At 36.8% G+C, this 16,782-nt stretch overlaps 1 protein-coding gene across 1 annotated transcript; it reads left to right on the top strand.

Annotated features, from left to right (window-relative positions):
- The first annotated feature begins 4,940 nt into the window (after positions 1–4,940).
- On the top strand, positions 4,941–6,435 carry LOC145669080 (uncharacterized). The gene is made up of 2 exons (XM_081737434.1): positions 4,941–5,011; positions 5,454–6,435. The coding sequence occupies exons 1-2, from the start codon at positions 4,941–4,943 to the stop codon at positions 6,433–6,435; spliced, it is 1,053 nt and encodes a 350-aa protein (XP_081593560.1).
- The last annotated feature ends 10,347 nt before the right edge of the window (positions 6,436–16,782 follow it).

Genomic DNA, 16,782 nt, shown 5'->3' on the forward strand with positions numbered 1-16,782 from the left:
TACGCTGACCGATACTATCCGACTTTCCCATAATATGCGTTTGTCGCCATCCGACAACTCATAACTATATATTTAATCAAAGACCTATATACAATAATCATTTTGTGACATTTTGATAAAAACACTTCTCTTGGCAACACTAAATAGCTACTCTGAATTTGTTGTATTAATAGGTATAGAAAGAAAAAGAAAAGAAAGAATAACGTTGGCGGGTAAAGCGAGAGAAGAACAAAAAATAGTGACTGTCCATTTCAATACCACAAGTGGTAAATTATACTCTTATTTAGTGCCGTATATGATCCAAACTCTTTTTATAAATGTGATTCACGTAAAAGTGCAAATTTCGTATGACAGTTGCATTAACAAAGGAAAATAAAGAGAGAAAGGTAAGATGGTCTGTAAGATGGATGCAAGAAGCATCAATGTCTAGTGTTAATAGTCTTAACATATCCAAAAGTGTATACTACGCTCAGAAAGGTGAAATAAAAAGAATCGTCCTTTAAACTAATTGTGTGTTCCTAGGTAATTGTATGGTGAAAGATTACTATACTGCATATTTATCTGACGACAAAACCAGTGTTTTGGGGCAACTTATCCTACGGCTAGCGGGGTGTTAATCGTCATAATTTAAGAATAGTCTGTTCTTTTATTCCTACCGTGAATTTTTATATTTATGACGATAACTAACGGCCTATCGGCTCACGGTGCCAACATCAATAGGTCAAATTCAGTGTCGCCAGAGTGTGCACATTGTATATGTATTGCATGTATATAATGTGTGATCATTACGAACGTAGCGACAAAGAAAGATTATGAGACTCAAGGTTGCCAGTACACATGATATCAGCGTTGTCAGAAATGTGTAAGCAGTAGTGTCAACAAGAGTGCAGGTGTTGGCAGTGATTACGGTTCAACATTGCAGCGCATTCGTCAACAAGAACAGAAGGGTTGCTAGTCATTACATAGCTTATGTTATCAACAAGTACTGAGTGTGATGCCAACAAGAATATGGGGGTTGCCATTCGTCAACAAGAACAGAAGGGTTGCTAGTCATTACATAGCTTATGTTATCAACAAGTACTGAGTGTTGATGTCAGCAAGAGTGTGGGGGTTGCCAGCGGGTATAATTCTAATATTTGAGTCAACAAGAAAAACAAGTGTGTAAGGCTGCCAGTGACTGCATGTCAGTTGCCAGCGTGTGATTAATAATAATTAGTGTCCCTAACCGAAGAAAGGATTATTATTGAAAGGCTATTTTACACTGTATCGCCATCATTCAGTGAAGGAGCGGCAGGGTATATAAAAACAACATGGATCAAGAACAGCAATCCCAAGAAGAGGCCACTTCACATGTGGACATAATACGAGAATTGTTTAAAGACTTAGCAGTTCAAGTGCACACGCTACAAGATGGATTGAAAGAGGTAAATGTACGCGTTGCGCAAGCAACAGAACAAATGAACAATCGTATAAAGGAAGTACATGAACGTGTCACGCTTGGGTTTGAACAAGTCAATGAACGCGTGACACGCGTAACGGAACAAGTTAACCTTTTTCAAGAGCAAGTGAATACTGAAGTTGCAGGAATGAAAAATGATTTACAGAAGGAAAATAAGGAAATTCGAGACGAAGTTACCGCTGTAAGAGTACATCAAAAGGAGGAAGCCCAAAGGGTCCTAGAACATGAACGCCTAATGGAGGAGATTCAACAACGCCAGCGAGAACATGAAGAACGTATACAAAATTTGGAGGAAGTGGTGAAAGACGCAGAAGAGCGGAATGAGGTGCCGGACGCTCACAGTCACGGCTGCTATTTGCCAGCGCAAGAACGGAGAGCACGAGGGCACACCAGTCCTGTAAGTAGCGAAGCGAGTGATGAACAGCCTTTAGATCTAACGTGTGGAACGAGAACTAAGCGAAATGAATCGTCTTTTGTCAAGGAAATAGACGACAGAAAGGGAGTAAATTCCAGTGGACGAACGAGGAGGAAAAAGAAATGACCCAGAAGAATTACCGAAGAAAATGAAGTAGCCTGGAACAGAAGTGAAAGAGATCTGGGAAATGCAAAGGAACGGAGATAACAGGTCTCCAGTTCATCAAGTGAAGAGAGTGATGCGTACGATATGAGACGCAACACAAAAAGAAGTGCTGAGGATTTATACGAAGTGAAACGTAAAGAACCACTACCTACTAAACTATCAGAAATAAGGCAGTTTTCGAGGTTCGATGGCCAGCCCAACGGAGCATTAGTATCGTCATTCCTTAGTAGAATTGAAGAGGAAGCTGACGTGGTGAATTTATCCCGACAACAGCTACTAAGGATTATCCCGCTACTACTAGACAATCCTGCGAAAAGCTGGTTTAAGCTACAGCCAAAGCCATTTGCGTCATACGAAGAGTTCTCACGAGCTATGATAAATACGTTCCAATCACCTCAAGTGGTAGCGAGCCGACTTATTACGTGCCGCACTCAATATTTTAATCACAAGGCCCTTGCAACAGTGAAGCAGTTCGCAATAGAAAAATTTCATCAAATTAGGGAGTTGTGTCCAACCGTACCGGAAGCACAAATAGTGTCAGATATTGTAGCATTGCTCCCAAGGAAGTATAAGGAAGCATTAGTAGTGAGACCAGTTTATACTTTCCCAGAGTTCATCGCTACAATCGAAAGGATCGAATCGTTACGAACCATGGATATGAAGCATAAGCAAGAGAGAAGCAATGCGGCGGACAAGAATAATCAGAAATCGTTTGTTAACCAAGTCATGAAAGGGGACAAGTCATCAAAGAGTGATAATGAGACAGCTTCGCGAGAGCGATTCAGAAGAAGAAGAAAAAGTAACAAACCTCAACGAAAGAAGTTCAGGAGTGATGGATCCGAAGGCGATGAAACTGAAGAAAAGAGAACAGTAGAAGGTCAGAAGGAAGGCAGAAAGTATTCATCAAAAGAATCGTTAAATAATCCGAATCAAGGATGGGAACGACCCTTTCAGCACACGGAAAACTAAATATGTGCAACGATAAAGGTCCGAATCGTGTGCACATAGGAAAAACAAGGACCAGCTATAATAACTTTCTCGTATGTGACGTACACATGTACGACGATGTAGAGGATAAGAGTGATGTTGAAGATGACCTCAGTGAAGGAGTTGTTATTGATGATCGGTTAATTCATTCGACCTGCAAGGTACACATCAGGGTAAACAATGTGAAATTGCTAAGTTTGTTGGACACGGGAAGTGAAGTGTCCTTAATGTCATGCTGCGTGGAAGAGAGTCAGCCATGATGTCTCGCATCCTCGGCTCCTCCCAGCTAATGAAGTCACACTTGTAGACTTCTCTGGCCGTACCAAGAGGGTGAAAGGTCAGATCGAAATTCTAGTTATGATAGCTGAGAAGCCAGTGAATGTTCGAGTGTTCGTGGTAAACCAACTCAGTGTCGATGTAATCCTGGGTTTGGATGCCCTCCAGCAGATGGGTACGATAATAGACTTCACAACCAAATCGGTCCATATAATGTCAAACGAAGAAAGAGCAGTCTTAAATATGTTACCTGCGGTACCTGACGAAGATGAAGAAGAGGATGCAGGAAGAATGTACCGGATACAGTTATTGAAGGCGGATAATTATTTACCAATCCAGTGTGGAGGTCCATCCGCAGATGAAATACAGCAAACAGTATACAAAGCCGACGCGATAACGATGGAAGAGAAAAAGAAATTGAGTCAGTTGTTGCAGGAATTTCGAGATGTACTTAAGGAACATCCAGGGAGATGCAACAAATTCACTTACAAAATGGAAGTGACCATTGACCAACCCATCATTCGGCGCCAGTATCCAATTCCTCTGAAATATCGACCACAACTTCGAGAAGAGATACAAAAACTTTATTCTGCAGTAATCATCGAGCCTAGCAATTCGATCCATTCCAATCCAATTTTAGCAGTCCCAAAGAAAGGTACGGATAGAGTCCGAATGTGCTTAGATATGCAAGAAACGAATCGGCATGTGTATCTTAGACAAAATAAGGAAGAACCCATACAAGATATCTTTAGCAAGTTATGTTATAGGAAATATCAGTCCCAAATGGATTTAGTGCAGTTACCATGGTATTCCTTTGGATGTCGAATCCAGACCATATACTTCTTTTTCATTTGAAGGCCAGCAATGCCATTGGATATATTAATGGTTCAGCAGCCTTAGCAAGTGCTTTACAGAGGGTAATACCTTTCAACAAATTGGGTGAACATTTAATCAAATATGTGGACGATATTTATCTAGGACACGATACGTTTGAAGAGCACCTCCTAGGATTGCGAGAAATCTTCACGTCTCTTAGAGAAGCCAATCTAAATATCAGCCTAAAAAATCGAACTTCTGCAGCCGGAAAAGGAAATTCCTGGGTTATACTATTACGGCAGAAGGAGTAGAGAAAGATGCAGACGCAATCGAACCAATCATGAAATACCCCCGACCAACTAACATCAAGTCGGTACAGAGGTTCCTGGGATTCATACAGTACCAGCATAAATTCATAAAGAATTTAGCTGAAATAGCTGCACCATTGTATGCACTCCTGAAAAAAGGAAAGAAGTGGATATGGACTGAAGACTGTGAGAATGCTTTCCAAAGTTTGAAACAGGAAGTCTGTAATGAAGTGAAACTCGCAATGCCTGACCTCAATAAAGAATTTATACTACAAACGGATGCTTGTCACATTTCGATTGCAGCGTCCTTAGAACAAGAACAAAATGGAAGAACTGTGGTAATCCAATATGCGAGTCGAACACTTAAACCTGCGGAGAAGAACTATAGTTCATCTGAGATAGAGTATCTAGCCATACTGTTTGGAGTAAGGAAGTGGGTTAAAATACTAACTGGACATAGGTTCAAAATACTATGTGATAACCAGGCTTTAGGGTTTATAAAAGCTGCTAAATGATGGAACTCGAGGCTCTTACGTTGGTCAGTGGAACTACAGCAGTTCCAGTACGAAGTCGTGCACATCCCAGGCAAGCAAAATATCGGATTGGATGCCTTATCAAGAGTGAGTCCAAATGAAGGTGAAGTGCAGTACCAGGTACACACCATTGGAGCATTCCATAACGAAGCGGAACACATAAGTCAAAAGGAGTCAAAATTGCTCAGGACAACGATGAAAAGATTAGGTGGTTAAAAGAGCGAATCCAAAATGACTCCATACAAAGATTAAGCAATGATCAGATCAAAGAGCACTACAGAGTCGATGAAGAAATAGTATACGTCCGTGATTTTCATTTCCCTCACAAATGGAAAATTCTCGTGCCCAACAGTCTGGTGCCGAAGATCTTAAAAACTTATCATGAAGATGCAGGACATTGGGGTACGGAAAGAACTGCAGGAAAAATTATGCAAATATTCTATTGGAAACATCTAAAAAGTGACGTACAGTTACACATACGTAATTGCCCGAAGGTGTGTAGAGGTGAAGCCGGAGTATCATCCCTTAGCAAAGACTATTAAATGTGGATACCCTCAGCGTATCAGACAACTACTTTGTCTAGACTTTGTAGGACCATGGCCAACCTCGTACAACGACTGCAAATACGTCTTGACGGTTACAGAAGCATTCACCGGCTATCTAGTCACGTACCCACATCGTAAAGCCAATACTACAGCAGTGATACGACGTCTAGAAGAGTACATGAAGCATCTAGACAAACCCGAAAGTATAGTGTGTGACAATGCTCCAGTTTTCAAAAGCCAAAGATTTGTGGACAAAATGAAAGACATTAACATCAAGATCCATTATACCACAAGGTACCATCCGTTCAGCAATTACGGAGAACGACAACACTTAGATCTGGTGAGGGTGATAAGGACTCTTTGTAGTGACAACCATCAACGATGGTATAAACATTTACAGCAATGTGTTTGGCTGATGAACCATAGTGTCTCCAATCCTATGGGTACGTCACCTGCAGCACTCATGCTAAATGTTGACGACGTCGCTACCGCTCGAAGACACTTCAAAACTACGGAAGATTCTGACTGCATAGAAGAATGGATCAACTTGTGGAATAACAAACTCCTTATAGCTAGTCAAAGGAAAAGGAACAAGCTCAACCGTGAAAACGACCGACACAACCGATCGCAGGAAACTAGGAAGAAAATACAACGGAACGACCTAGTCTTCGTGAAGCAACACCCGTTAAGCAGTCTGCCTGATTCGAAGATACAGAAATTTTTTGATATATATAGAGGCCCATATGTATGCAGAGAGGTGATGAACGAAAAGGTGTTATTGCTAGAGGATCCCGAAGATGGGAAAACATTACCATTAGAATCAATGGACAACTGTCGACTATGGGAACCGACAGCGGAAGTTAAACAAAAGTGGTTAGAAAAAGCAGAGACAAACCATCAGCAGATGGGACAATTAAGTGCGCAAAGTTAAGAGTATTGTGTGTCTTGTGAAAACCTTGTAAATAGTATTTAGTATAATGTGTTGTGTAAAACTTTTATAGTGAAATCCTATAAATACTACGTTTTAGAGGGTCCTTGACGTTTTAGAGGGAGATTCTTAGTCATTCCTAGTTCGGACGCCATTTGTCGCCATCCGACAGCTCATAAGTATATGTTTAATCAAAGACATATATATAAAATAATCATTTTGTGACTTTTTAATAAAAACACTTCTCTTGGCAACACTAGATAGCTAATCTGAATTTGTTTTATTAATAGGTATAAAAAGAAGAAGAAGAAGAAGCATTGGCGGGTAAGGAGAGAAGGACGGAAAATAGTGACTGTTCATTTCAATACCACAAGTGGTAAATTACACTCTTATTTAGTGTTGTAAATGATCCAAACTCTTTTTAAATGTGTGATTCACGTGAAAATGTAAGTCTCGTATGATAGTTGCATTAATAAAGAAGAATAAAGAGGGCGAAAGGTAAGATGGTCTGTAAAATGAATGCAAGAAGTATCAATGTGCAGTGTTAATAGCCTTAACATATCCAGAAGTGTATACTACGCTCAGAAAAGTAAAAATAAAAGAATCATCCTTCAAACTAATTGTCTGTTCCTAGGTAATTGTGTGGTGAAAGATTACTATACTGCATATTTGTCTGACAACAAAATCAGTGTTTTGGGGCAACTTGTCCTACGGCTAGCGGGGTGTTGATCGTCATAATTTAAGAATAGTCTGTTCTTTTATTCCTACCGTGAAATTTTATATTTATGACGATAACTAACGGCCTATCGGTTCACGGTGCCAACATCAATAGGTCAAATTCAATGTCGCCAGAGTGTGCACATTGTATATATATAACATGTATATAATGTGTGATCATTACGAACATAGCGACACGAGAAACATTTCGGTACGAAAAGAGATAAGTCGCAAATCGACAAGTACATTTTTCAAATTCGAAATGAAACAGAAACATTCGAAACTCGTAGTATTGTCAACGAAAAGAGACAAGTCTCGAATCGACAAATACATTTTCAAATTCGAGATGATACAGAAACATCCGAGACTAATAGGCAATACTAGTTCACTCAAGTTTTAGTCCTCAAACACTGTTTTAATGTTACATGCGGCATATATAAAAACTTTAAATTGATATGATAGCAGGAACATGATGTATTTTCAAATTCAAGACAATACAGAAAAATCCGAGATTTATCAACAATATTAATTCACACATCCGAGAGTTCGATGAGGGAGATGTCCACATTAGACAAAATTTACAGAAAAGTCGGAATGTTAAGGAATGTTGGTGATCTGACCTAGAACACACCTTTTCATTATAGTAAAAAAAGAACAGGAATGAACATGAACTGTACGCGAAATGTTGTGTACGGGTTCGGGTTCAATCCCAGTTCCCGCGAAGTGAACTTTGTGGTGTACAAACATCGTGTATGCGTGGGTAACGTTTATGTTTCTATTTCATTGAGTTTTTTCTTCTTATTCAAATATCCACAAGATAGGTTATTTCTTATTTAAATGTTTCTTTCGGCTTTCATACTCTATCATTGTTTTTAAATCACGTTCACATTTTATGAGAACTATAAAACCAACAACAAAAGATGGTCATAAAATGAATTAAAAATGCGACTTTCCCACACTAACTTACTCGTTCAACTGTGGTTATCTACTGAATCCCTGCAGCAGATATGCCCAATGTTTCTTCCTGACCTATTTCCGGAGGTTGCGACCTCTTTCTGGAGTTGGTTAGGAATCGTTTCAGGTGCGCACTCAGAAATTTTAGTTTGGAAAGGGTGTGGTTCAGGACTACAAGCCAATACATCTATGTGGTATTGAACGGGCATTATTCTGCACCCGAAAAGACGATAACTAATTGTAAAATACTTCCACTTTTTTTTTCAGAAAAAAGGAAGAAATTGATTGTTTTTATAAAAGAAAAAGTACAAATGAAGTGTAAGATCAAATATTCATGTTGCATCAATCATTTCCCTGTTAAACAGGTATAATTTTGTTGATAAAGTATACAAGTATGTTGAGTTAGGAAGTTCTGGTTGGGCCCGAACCCAGTGAATCGCCGTGGGTGCACCCCTGGCAACCTCTTCCGCGCTAAGAAACGATTACATGTTACTTTTGTGCAGATCACATCTTTGCAAATAGTATCCAATGTAACCCACTAACATTTTGAATCAAGGTCCAGTTGGGACAAAATTTTCTAGAAGAGAGCCTGGACATGCCAATTTTGGTTGCTAATTATGGGCCTATGCTCACCAAGTATTAGTAATTTTAAGCATTACCTCATTAGCCATTGAAATAATGATAATTTTGGGTAATATCTCACTAGCCATACTGTCTGCTGTCGTCTTGGTATTATCACAATGGAAAGCTTGCTGACAGTATTCGTAACTTTTTGTAAAAGAGTGATGAGTAATCACAATTTAATTTTTTAACGGTCATGATGGGCCAATGGTTGAGTCCCAATGGTAGATTGGCGACAGCGAGCCCCAAAATGTAGGGAGAGGGGCAGTAAAATTTAGAAGAGACCCAATTCAATCATATTAAAGTTCATCACCATGTTTTAGTTCATTTGCAAGCCTACCGTGAAAATTTTAGGCGTCTTTCATCTATTTTCATAGTATCTGCTCCATAATATTTAATCATGCTTGTGCTGTTGTGTATGCGGCTATGACAACGTTTGCTGTAGGTAGTGAAACAGGAGCTTCATCTATGTATTGCTTATATACATATATCATATCTTCATTTACTGGAAATATTTGATGAACGTCTATATCATGAAATGTTAATTTCTCATAAAATTCCATTGGATCGTTAATAATGCTTACATGACCCATGTTCTCACCTTGCCCAAATTTTCTCCAAAAACCTCAAAATACTATTAGTCTGGTAAACTAATTTTGCCAATGAATCGAGAAATTTCTCGGTACGAAAAGAGAGACAATTCTCAAATCGATAAGTGCATTTTCAAATTCGAGATGATACAGAAACATCCGAGACTCGTAGGCAACACTCAAGTTGAAACCTCAAAATACTATTACTTGGATGAACTAGTATTGCAAACGAAACGAAAAACTTCTCGGCAGGAAAAGAGAGACACGTCTCGAATCGACAAGTACATTTTTAAATTCGAGAACAGAGATACAATTTATCATTTTACATTTATTTGATACAGCATAACTTATATGAGACCACTTTTAAGATAAATGGGAAAAATTCACACACACACACACCAATAATAATAATAATAATGTGATGCTGTGTTTTTTATTTTTATGTTTGTTATTTCTCTAAAGCAATTATGTCAGGTTAGAAGAACATGTATCTTCTTTTATCACGTGTATTGTTCTTGTACTCACAAAGTCAATGGATTTCAGGATGTATGACGACTCACTGATATAACGTTTATTCACATTGTCATTCTATCACCTATTATTTTTCCGTCATTCACTTGTCTTAATCATGTGTCCTTTTACTGAGAAAGGGCATATTTGTGGGACGTATCTTTATTTCTCCGGGGTCTTTACATGATGTACAATCCTATTACATTTTAGGTTTGAGGAGTGTGGTGGCTCAGTGGTAGAGGATTTGCAACCAGTACTTTGGGGTCCCTGATTCGATCACAGCTCGAGTCATGTGGACTTTCTGATGGGCAAACACCGTGCTTGTGGGGTTTTCTCGGAGTTCTTCCGTTTCCCGTTCATTTCATCATTTCATTCATTTCTCATCATTACTGTCTCCTTTAGCCTAACCGAAATAATCGTAGGACGTAAAACTAAAAAATGGGACATGTATAAACATTTTCGAGAATAAAACTAGCGCATAACTAACTTCTACAATCAACAACAGCCAAATATTTTCTCACAAGAGTGCAAATGAAGTCATTCGCCATTCCAAAGTATGTTAGTAAACATCCATACACAAAAAAAACATCGTTGAATCATCGTGACGCTTTTTATGGAGGACATGTGAGTGCCATACGTTTGTATCATAAAGTCTGAAGGAGGACATTGTCATTTGGAAGCCGTGTCTCCTCTGGTAGGCTTGCCCAATGTCTAATATAGGTAAATACCGTAGAGGTGATCGAAATTACATATGTTAGTATAAAATCTTATGCGTAGTTTTCGAGAAAGAGGGAGATAATAAAGGGTGTCCAGTAAAGAATGCAACTTTTGAAATGCCAACTATTTTTGTTCTACTAAGTTAGCAGCATGTGCTTCCAAGTCGGGTTGTCATATTACATATCGATACCTTGATTGTGTTTGCACACTCTCTAATAAATCTTCCATAGCTAAATCTATGAGTTTTCCTTTGCAAAACACGTTCATTTCCAATTTTTATCTTTCATCAGCAATGTTCACACAGCCGTTCTTATCAAAAACACACTTGGAAAACTGATGTTCATTTCGTTAATAATAATAATAATAATGTTTCATCTTATTTATACATGTCTTATACACTTACGATGAAGATATCAATTTAATAAATTCAAGATCGCACATGTTACGTCCAGATAAATAAACCTAAATTTCTTTATATGTTAAACATACATTTCCACTTTGCAAATACGATACTAATGTACCAATATCAATAAAAACCAGCGGCCAGGAAAAATATGTATTTGACACTATTATCGTCCGTTTTAGAGCATAAGGAGCATATTTGTGGGACGTTAAAGTGAAAGATTTCATCTCTCTCTCTCTCTCTCTCTCTCTCTCTCTCTCTCTCTCTTTTACGATGGGATATGATGTCTGAATGATTGTGAAAACTATCACTTAACTCAGTATGATGTTCTTATTCCATGGCAAATACAAAAACTCAAGGGAACTTGATTCGACTGCAATCGAACCGTATGGACTTTGTACTGGACAAACACTGTCCTTGTGGGTTTTCTCGGGGGCTCTGTCGCTTCCTCCCGATTTCTTCTTCATTCTACCATGGGAGTATTGTTGAATGTTAAAATAATCATGTTTGGTGGTCCCAGAGCACATACATTAGACAGACATACACACAAACAGACAGATAAGCAGTTTTATTTTATTTTTATTAAATACGTAAAGTGATGACTGATCGCACGTGAGGTGTCAAAACAATCACTGCATTTGTGCAGTGGTCTGACCTTCTGAATGATAAAGTGTACTTATCTCTGATGCTTAGGGTTCCTGGTTCGACCTCCGAGGAAATAAATTTATTGTGGGCAATATCACACTTTCTTTTATCGGGACTCTCTCTTTTCACATTGTATTCCAGAACTTTTCTTAAACATGTGTTCCTTTAGTATAAGTAGCATATTTGTGGAACGTTAAACTGAAATATTTCATCTCTCTCTTTCTCTCTCTCTTACGAAGAGCATGATGTCTCAATGATTGCGAAAATTATCACTTAACACTGTATGATGTTCTTATTCCGTAGCAAATACGAAAACTAAATTTAGAGGTACGTTCAAAAAGTTTGTGATACCTTGATCCAAGATCCAATATATTTTGAATCAAAAATGTTCTTGTACGTCTTATATCTGGACAACTACTTAATGTAGCGAGATCCAGATTATCACTTAACTCACTTTGATGATCTTATTCCCTTAAACAAATACGAAAAGTCGATTTAGTGGGGGGCCGTTTGAAAAATTTTCTGATCCCTGATTCAAGATTATATAATTATATTTCATTCAAAAATTAATCTGTACGTCTTATGTCTGGAGAACTACATGTAGTGTACGATGTTGACCTTTATAAGCTTACTTGTTCGAAGGTCGAACTAGGGACTGCATGCACTAGATGTAAGCACTCTGCCACAGTGTACGACAACTAGTAATAGTAGATATCCCCCTGTTCATACCCGTGGGAAAATTTTGGCCGTGGGAACGTTCACACGGGGCTTAAACCGGTGTAAACCAGTATGTTGCAATGCTAGAATAAGGAAGTATAGTTTTGGACGCCTACCAGATGTAGAAACAAGATGAAACATGCCTTTTTCGTGTTCTTGTCGTGTATTGGCTAGTAATTTGAATCCCCAAACCCTCCACCGCTGCTTCGAAGAGCGTAAGCGGAACGTATGTGCTTGTGTAGATCATTCTGTTAGCAGCTGTTGCAAAGGAAGAAACGTCAAATTTAAAGATGTCATCGTGAATGAGTTTATTAGATAAGCTTAATAAGCCATCAATGGTACCCTTTACAAAAATGCGAGTTTTGGACATTGGAGTACCATTTCGTATTGTAAACTGTGAGATAATTACAACGGTATATGGTAGGAAGGCATGTGTGACATTTGAAGGAGGCGAAAAATTGATTTTACCAGGACGTTGTACTGAAAAATTGGAAGCAGATAATGGTGCATTATTAACGTAATTACAAAGTGGAAATGCCTGTTTAATATATAAAGGAATGAAGATTAATGTATATGGGCGTAACATGCACGATCTTGAATTTACTGACCTAGTATACTCATCGTAAGTGTATGGTGGCATGTACAAACAAGATGAAACATGAATTTTCCTCTTCGCCCCCCTTCCTCTTCATGCATGCGCAGTCATCTGTATGCATAGTGTCGTTATTCTGTGTTGGCCAGCGACTGAAGTAACATGTCTTTGAGTGCTTGTGCATCAACTATGGATACCAAGAAAGAGTACTTGTTAAATGTTGAATATGGACTTAATTCAATGAAAACGAAATTAATTTGTATTGGACTAGATAGTGATACATTTGAGCCAGTGATTCGTGTTGGCAAAGGACTTGTGTTTGGAGTGGAGTTAAATTTGGCAGAGTGGGAGAAACTTGTACATTTGACCCCATTTGTTACGGACTATTTAAATTCTCAAGTGGAAATTACATTTATAAAATCTCTTGGCCCAAGAAACGAACTAGTGGTGCGAAAACTAATGGGTGAAAAATTAGTGATGTTAGAGAAGCAAGGAACACTTCATGCTCCTCGAAACACTGTGTACTTACCTTCAAATGATTGGCTTTATTTCTTGGAAATATTACCGTGTATTAAACATGCTGTGAAAAAAGTAAAGTTTGCAGTGTTGTGCTACGTGAATATTTTGACTTGTGTACAGATACTATTCGTAATCACGTCCAATCGCAGTGTCTTACATGCAGAGGACTTGCCGGAATCCATACCTGTGTAGATGAACAGAGTATTATTAATGGTATGAACATCAGTTTTTCAAGTGTCCCTCTAGATAAGAACAGTGATGTGAACATTGATGGTGAAAGAATAAAATTGGAAATGAAAGTATTTTGCAAACAAAAACTCATAGATTCAATTATGGTTGATTTATTTGGTAGTGTACAGACACAGCCATGGTGGGGGGAAACGATACTCAACCCTCGGAGGGTATCAATGAAGTGAACGTCTCTTCACAAAGAAGAAGAAAATTGATTTGTTTTTTCATGTATACTAAACATCGTAATATCAAATTTAAAAAAATATATAGTGAAAGTAAAATGTTTTATTTTGTGCGTGTTTTGTGTTCGTTTCACACAGCTCAATATGATAGGATTTTTAATTACTGTACTATTTTTAATGATAAGAAAAAATCTTAACATATTCTTTCTCTTATACTATAAGTGATAAGTATAATAATAATAATAATAATAATAATAATAATAATAATAATAATAATAATAATAATGAATTCAAATTCTTGAAATGAATGTTAAAATAAAAATTAGTATTTGAAATTATTATTATTATTATACAGCTCTGTCTTAAGTATGATAGGCCTTTTTTATTTTTTAAAAAAAGGAATTAAAATAATTAATATTAAAAACGAAAGTCCTATCATAATAATATTGAATTCACATACTTGGTTTAATTTACGAAAGAATAACTGATTAAGTATGTGAATTCATTATTATTATTATTATTATTTAGTTATGTGATTACATCATTGAAAAATCAGTTTTAGATTATTTTTAAAAAACAGTATGAAATTATTTAATTCAATGAGTTAAAAATATGTTTTATTATATATGTATTTAATTACATATCTGATCATAAAACATATTTATTTATTAGGAAATGGAGAAAATAAGAAATAAAACATTTGTTTTCAAATAGAAAAAAGAAGAATACAAAGTATTTATTGATGTTGAGGATGTTATTTACACAATTAATACGACGGTAAGTATAGTACATTTTTAAAAGGCAGTACTTTAGATTTTTTTATTGTTCAATTGGTGATAACTTCACAGATGTTACTACTGTTGTTGAAGATGGTGATGAAACGTAGATAGAAGTCATACTGTACAGTGATGATGTCCATACACACGATGACGATCTTTTATTCTCTGAAATGAAAAAATGAAAAACAAAACTTAAAATTTATTTTATCTATAATCATGAACAAATAAAACAACAAATGATAATATATACAAACACATTATAATAAAGAAGAAGAAGGTATGACTACCTGCAATAATAATAGCTAGAATTTTATCTATAATGAAAAAAGTAATCAAAACAAACGAAGAAGAAGAAGAATGAAGACACGATGATATGTATACAGGAGAAATGATTACCTGTAAAAGTAAATACAGCAAGCGGCGATCATTTGTTTCTTGAGTTGATGAGAAAGTGTAATGAAATTCATTTAAGGACTTTCCTTTAGCTTTGAAGCAAAGAAAAAATATGAATAATGTCCACATAGGGACGATTTCACACTTTGAATGTGTTTATTATTAAATGTATAAGAAATGGAATTTCTACGTAGAAATGGAATATGTTGCATTACATATGGAGGAAATCCAAATGTATCGAAGTAGTGGGCACGTCCATCAGTATGAATATATACGGAAATCCAGTGTGTGCCAAGTTTGTTGGAAGGATCAGTATTTATGATGATAGCTGCAGGTAGTGGAACATGTGTTGGTAATTCATTGGCTGCATATACGCCAACGAAATGATTGTAAAATAAAGAATTTGTTTGCAACGCATTCAATAAATCTAGTGTAGAGGACATCATTTATAAAAATGCAGACATGTACATATATGGTATGGTATTTAAATAACGTACCTTTAAAAATCCATGATGATGTTCCTCTGATGATCCACTTCTAAGAGAGACTGAAACTCGCCATATGTGATGCATGAGACAGGTGCTGGTAGAGGATTCTTAAAATGAACTTCCAGACGAACACATCCATGTTTGATTAGATTCCAATGCTGCACAGCGCTAGCTTCTCCATATTGAGTAATGTCAATAACAAAGATAGTGTATCCTTGAGGAAAGGCAAGGCGAGGAATATTGTTGCCATGATTGGAAAAGTGAATACCTGATCCACAGAATAAGGTATGATATGAGGAAACATAGAGGTTGTTTTCGAAATTCAGTTGTAATGGTTTTGAAGGTACAGGTTTTCAATCAATGTATAGATAAAAGAAATTGATGTCAAAATGTTTGAAATGAAATGGATTTGAAGTTATTGTTCCTGTATAGGCATCATTTTGTGTAAACGCCCCAATCACTCGAGTTGGTAATACTCCCATAAATAAATTATCAATTGTTTTTGATTGAAGATCCTTTGGAATGACGAATGACTTCATTTGCACTCTTGTGAGAGGATACTTGGCTGTTGTTGATTGTAGAAGCTTGTTATGTGCTAGTTTTATTGTAGGACTAACATTAATCTTTTAAATATGTAAAGCAGCGTCTAAAATATTCACTTTAGCCTCAACAGACAAATCACTAGCGATGAGACAGAAGTTTGGCTTTGCAGGAATTAACTTGAGACGTAATTCTACTCCTTGGATTAAAAATTTATCTTGATTAAAAATATCACAATGAAGATGTCCAAGTATGTCGAATTTTGCACTTTTTTGTTAATTCATAACGTTTTTGAAATCCTCTATTACCACTAGATGTTGCATCCATGTGTCCAGCAGTATCTTGAAACCAGAATGCACATTGAAGGTGAGTAGTTGTAGAAGAATCATCATAATTTAACAGTTTTTCAATGCATGATCGATATGGATGATTATGAGATGGAAATGAAATCAGTTTGTTATTTAAATACACTTCCACTTTACTGAACATAGAATTTAAAAAGTCATTAATAGGAGCCACAGCTTTATCACTTTCAACAAATGCTGATCCATCAGGCTTAACGATTTGAGCTTCGATGTAAAGAAGAGTATGTGGTAGATCTATGTATTCATCACTTGTTCCTGTGATGACAAATTCTATAGGAGCATTATCAGCTAGTGAACTGATTGGTTTGTATGTAACAACATGATTATCCAATATATTGGTTTGGGTTGGTTTTGTAGAAAAAAATATCTAGTTCACTTTTTACACAC

The sequence above is a fragment of the Thermobia domestica genome, chromosome 13 (assembly GCF_964235325.1).
Source record: "Thermobia domestica chromosome 13, izTheDome1.hap1.1, whole genome shotgun sequence".
Classification (NCBI taxonomy): domain Eukaryota; kingdom Metazoa; phylum Arthropoda; class Insecta; order Zygentoma; family Lepismatidae; genus Thermobia; species Thermobia domestica.